Source organism: Silurus aristotelis, assembly GCF_946808225.1.
Source record: "Silurus aristotelis genome assembly, chromosome: 21".
NCBI classification, from domain to species: Eukaryota; Metazoa; Chordata; class Actinopteri; order Siluriformes; family Siluridae; genus Silurus; species Silurus aristotelis.
Genome location: NC_139594.1, coordinates 8,004,834 through 8,010,833, shown reverse-complemented (window position 1 = coordinate 8,010,833; position 6,000 = coordinate 8,004,834). Strand labels below are relative to the sequence as shown.

The window sequence follows — 6,000 nt, the reverse complement described above, 5'->3', positions numbered from 1 at the left end:
CGAAAAAGAGCAGCAAAAACACAAAGCTCATTTAGTTTTTTTTGTTTTTTTTTCGATTAGATCATTTAGTTCACAATCATCACAGTTCATACTGTTTAAAAAAGTATAGCATTGGACAGCAAAAAGAAATGATCAGTAAGGTCTTAAATGCATGGATTTCCCCTTAACTTCACAGTAGACTGAAATCATATAACATGGTAATTAGAAATAAAAATAACACTTTATTGTGCTCTTGGTTGTCTCTTGATGTATGTCAGCAACAGCTGCTTCAGTTCACATTGTCCAAACATTTCTAACATTTATGATATAGGATTGCTACAGTATGCAATATAAAAACACATAGATTACTTGCTAGATTGCCTATAAATTGGTCAGTTCTTGAAATCTATTGAAATGCTCTTTAAAAAAAGACAAGAAATAAAGACCTTTGAAAAACATCAGCACATTTAAAGAGAAAGAAATAAAGCAGTTACACATATATTTCCGAAGTTTAAGGCGATTGAAATAAGAAATTGAATGCCTCAGTCACTTCCTGTAACACTGTTCTGGTGATGTAATCCAGTGGCAACAGGTCAACAGCGGTGTAAATCAGTGTCTCTGTTCTTGCACATCTCACGTTCCTGATCAGTGCCAAAGCTACAGCTCCTGTCCATTAATTGATTTTCAGCATTTACAAAATCATTTTGTTTGTCAAACAGTAGAAAACAACCAACATCACAGGTTTGTAAATGTCTTTTGTTTCTAGTTGGTTTGGTACTGTTGAAAGCAAACTGCTAAGAAAAGAAGTATGAATAACAAAACATGCAGCTGAAAAAGAGCTGCGTTTTCTATCACATACTGTATGTAATACATTCATCCTCAGGGCTGAAGAATAAAGGAGACAAATGCATGATATGAGTTTATGAGCTATCATCCAATCACTTAAGCTGACTATCAGATACTGTAAATCCTTACCACAGCAAGCATTGTACAAATTTAAACAAAAGTGTCTGAAATAAAAGTATATCTCCAATGTACAATAATGGATCTGACTGAAATGGGTTTTCATTTATGTTTATATGTGTATTTAGTCCCAATTTTAAAGATAGTTTCATATATGCCTCTCACTGGTCTGCTGTACAAATTTATTTGTGAATAGCATTGTCATATTGTGCATTTTGTTTTGTGACATTAATGAAAAATGACAGTAGACTAGAGTAAATGGTGGTTTGAATGGACGTACACAATTCCAGTGACAAGTGCAATGTTTATCCATCTGATCTCCAAACATTCATTATAGACAAATGTTAGGATCTGATTCTAAAATCCATAATCTAAACCTGAATCAAACGTGTCCTATATTTTTTTCTTATAACCACCATTCTTTGCAAGTTTAAAAACACTATATTGTACATTAGTTCCCTTGTATTTATAACTCAACATATAGGGAGAGCTGTTCATTTATTAATGTACAGTGAGAAGAAATATGTTTCCCGAAGTCATTGTATGATGCTTTTTTTTCTCACTGTACAAAGTAGAAAATCCATTGTCACAGGACATGGCCATGCGGAACCAAATACGTATAATTCACTTGAACATATATATATATATTTTTTAATTTGCACTGTGTTCTCTTCTTGAATATGTCCATTTGTAAATTTACAAAACTAAGAGTGTATCCCCAATTTTCCCCATTCTCCATTAGTCAAAGTAGGCTTTGTCCTCCATTAAAATGCAATTCAAAACTCATTCTCTTTAAATGGTCCAACAAAAAACCCGTGAAGAAACACTTGAGGTGATTAAGATTTATGTTGGGCTGACACACCTTTCCAGTAATCTAGAATGTCATGCAGGTCCTCGTCCTTAGCAAACTGCACTTTTTTGCGCAGAGCATGGCCTGCCGCCATGTATTCCTCATCTTTGTGACGTTTGCGATGGAGCTTGAAGCGCTCCCAGATGCTGTGTGTTGGCTTGCAATAATATTCAGGGCTAGAGGAGTAGCTGAGGTTATGGTACTGGGGAGACAGTTGAGAATAAGCCAAGTCTCTGGGCCGAGGCCGTGTCAGAGGCTCCAGGATGGATGCTTTGCGATTCTCTGGTCCCTCAAGCTCCTCAATTTGGGCATCAGGGTAGGAGTGTCTGTGTTCACTGTATTGACGTATCTTCTCTGCTTCTGCTCGCAGTATAGCGGCAGCTGGCGTTATGGTCATGATGGTCTCACCGGTAGGTGATGTCTTCTCTATGTATTTAGACTCTGACTTGTATGCCCCCTCAGAGCGGTAGGGCCTCGGACTGCGCATGGGACCACCAGTTGCTGTGCTGGGTCTCTTTGGGGAGGCGCTTGAAGAGTGATGTCTCTGTAAAGAGTGGTGATAACTGTCCTTGTAAACAGGGGACAGAAAGCCAGACTTACTCTGGGGTTGCTCTGAAATCAGAACTAACTGGGGCTCTGCTGTTGAAACAGCTCCAGATTTGACTCCTTGGAAAGAAGTTGACTCTGACTTTAAAGCATCTATGCAGTTGTTAATAATCTGGTTGACTTTGTCCACCTCTTTTGCAATTGTGGAGATCTCAGCAACAGAGCCCTGACTATTGCTTGGCATAGGCATCTCACACTCCCTTCGGTCTTGATGTTCCCCTGTTCTCACATCCATGTAGTTGCCCTTAGTCATTTTTGGTGTGTCACTTATGTCCTGAATTTTGTACTGATCCATCTCACTCCCGGAAGGCAAATATGGCATGCGAGACATACTCTCCCCAGCCATCATCTGCTTTTGAGACACCCTGGATATAGTACCTCCCTCCAGTTCACCACCATATTTGAGCTCTATTATGTTCTTCTTCATACTACCTGACCTTTTGTGCTTTTCATCTTGGTACCTTTTCTTTCTTAAGCAATAGTAGACCATTCCTAAAACAATTACCATGCTAAAAAGGCATCCTAGGATGGTCATTATATAGTGAGTGGCTGTTGCATTATTAGCCTCTCGCACTCTTCCAGTTCTGGGGCCTGTGGAAAATATGAGACAGGTATGGTTATAACGCAAAGAGTTGCGTATGGAAGCCACACAGTAGGTATATTCAGTATGAGGTTTCAGGTTCTTTAACTCAATATCTTCCTTCTGCCGTTTTAGATTTTGAATGTCTGTGAAGAAGCTGTTGTTGTACAAAACTAGGATGTACATTTTCTTATAAGGATGCGGTATCTGGACATTAATGACTGCATTTGTGTGAGAGACTTGTTTAAGCTTCATGATTGGTTTCACATCAAGATCTGGGTAGGTGGGACTAATGTTTATTTCCACTGGCTCGCTACCAGAGGGACAGTCCTCCAGTTCACAAGGGGTAACATCTGGAAAGAAAGTTGTGGTCTCAGGAGGCACAGGGATATACGGAGTCACATAGTCCTCCGTGCACACAGTGGACAGCATATGCAGTGCATTGCGCTGAGTAGGATTGTTTGGATTCTGGCTTAGGAGACTGTAACCAGAAAAGCCTGCAGGAGAATCGCATACCATCCGTTCATTTGTTCTGTTGAGGAAGACTGACAGCCACTTAACAAACCCCAGTAGCTCGCAAGAGCAGTTGAATGGGTTGGTGTAAAGCTCACACGTGGTCAGCTTGTTGAGGCTGGTGAAGGTGTTCCCATCTAGCACCTGAATGCGATTCATAGAGAGGTCTATGTTTTCTATGTTTGGGCACTCCCAAAAGGCATTGGGTGTCACAGTCTCAATCAGGTTGGCCTGGAGGTAGAGGTACTGTAGCTTTCCCAACCCCCTGAGTATCCCTTCTGTTAGGTTACGCAGTTTATTGAAGCCTAGCTGGAGTACCTGTAAGTTGAATTGAGCTGAAAAAGCCCCATCCTCTATATAGTTAATGTCATTCTTTGTTAGGTTCAGGTATGTTAGGTTGACAAAGCGGCTGAGGGAAGAGTAAAAGATACTTTTAATTTTGTTTTCATTCATACGAAGGTCCAGAACGGTACTGTTGATATGCTGAGGGATGGCCTCATACGGTGGCTGGTTTTGGCTGCAGATGGCCAACCAAACAAAGCCCTTGTCTCCTTCAATTAGCCAGCAGTCTCCTCTTACTCCACCTAAGTGAGTCAGATAGATTATGGCCATAGACCAGATGAAGGCACTCATCACAACACCACCACTACAAGCCATGGATGCCTCTCCAGAAATCATGAACAATGATAGTAACAATTAGGTAGTGATGTCACTTTTAGTTTCTACTAGGCTGGACAAAGCCTCACAGTATTCTGGCAGGATAGTCAGCTGTATCTTTTTATGTAGAGAAGGTGCAATAGGTGTCCAGAGTTTAATCAGGAATAGGAGCTTCTCACATTTGTTACAGTTTCTAATCTTTATTATTTGTGACCACAGTATTTGCACTTATAGAGGGTTTCTTCATTTTCAGAGTTGTTCACCACCTTGGGTTTGTTTGTGCTCATTTTCTCCTGGGAAAAGATTGATGGCTCTCATCCCCTTGTATTTTCCCTTTTTCCATTGCTTTAGTCTCATTTATGGATCCAAAGGTACAGCCTGTAGAAATGAAAAAAGATACAGAAGATGCTGATTAGCAGTTTTATATGCCTTAATGGGAAAATATTTTTTGACCAGACATATAAAAGCAGTTTTGACATCCACTAACTGTAATACTGCCAGTAACATCCTTATACAACATATTCAGTTATTGTAAGCTAATTTTCTATATTATCTATAAACTTGTTACAGTGTTAAATTAAGAAGATTTGTATTCATTGACCAGCTTTTTAATTATTTTTGTGTACAATTTAAGAGGTGCAGTCCCAGTGACAAAGAGCTATTATAGCACACCATTGGCCAATTACCACTTGACAGGTGGGGGGAATATAAAGTGTCCCTGTTTTTCACCCCATTAACTGTGAGATTGTCAGGCTGAGACAAACCAATGCTTAGGTTCTGCATCAGATCAGTTAAACCATGCCATGTTAAATGGCTCTCTGCAAAGAGCCAGTGAATTCTAATACTAGTTAAGCAATTTCATTTTCACACAGGAAACACAAATATTATCAGCATATTTGTAACAGGTTGTTGGATCTTAGAGGAAATTTGTTACTGCAATTTTCATTAAGATTAGCCTCAAAATGAAATAAAGTAGAAAAACTGCAGGGAAAGTTTAAATAGTCCTAGAAGTGGGTGATTTGGCAAAAATATCAAATCATGGTAATAGAAGATTATTTCAATCACACATAATGCATCACAATGTACAGGTTTGCTAACAAACTGGCAGCAAAACATTGGTTACATATGTATCTGTTTCTATAAATGCTGGATAAATGCCAGGGGTGGTGAGAATCAACCATCATGTGTGTGTGCACATGAATGCCAAACCTCCCACAAAGTCAGGAAGTGAAGTGTGATGCAGAATTTGTAATAAATACTGCTGTTCTACAGATATCTTTCCCCTGGACCTTCTTGCCAAGTTCTCACTTGGTATGAGCTGGTTCTGAGTGACACCTGACCCATTTGGTTACATACATAAACATTTATCTTTCATGATGCTGTGTAACAAAGACATAATGAGGAGTTCATAACACATCCTGATGGACATGTTATTGTGTTATCAGACAACACAATACAATATTGTGTTGAGATTGAGAATCTCTCAAAGATTATTTCTACTTCTGTTTGAGGGTGATCATCATCCAAATCACCACACATGGCTTGTGTATAAGTCTGCAAAATCGGATGAATATAGACAATAAACTGTCACTCCTCCTCAATCATGACCTTATTAGTTTGTATTATATCTGATTAAGGAATGAAAGGGTGATAGAATATTGCACATTGTATCAAGTATTTGGTAATATTGTATTCATGTCATGATAGGTCTGAATGTGACACTCCGCTAAGGGCCACTTATTAAGACTTGGCATTCAAAGGATAAAGGAACATCTTGACTTTGTTTATGTGGCACTTTCTTTCTACAATGGCCCAATCGATCTTTAGACAGCAAAGCATCCATATGATTTTA

General features: G+C 39.1%; 1 protein-coding gene across 8 annotated transcripts in view; it reads right to left on the bottom strand.

Moving 5' to 3' along the window:
- Positions 1 to 201: 201 nt before the first annotated feature.
- elfn1a (extracellular leucine-rich repeat and fibronectin type III domain containing 1a) overlaps positions 202 to 6,000 on the bottom strand; it is a 78,462-nt gene continuing 72,663 nt past the window's right edge. For all 8 annotated transcript variants that reach the window (XM_083524420.1, XM_083524414.1, XM_083524419.1 and 5 more), the window contains one exon: positions 202 to 4,526. In XM_083524420.1, the coding sequence (XP_083380546.1) occupies positions 1,779 to 4,169 (2,391 nt within the window). In that variant the 5' untranslated portion in view covers positions 4,170 to 4,526 and the 3' untranslated portion in view covers positions 202 to 1,778. The remainder of the gene's footprint in view (positions 4,527 to 6,000) is intronic.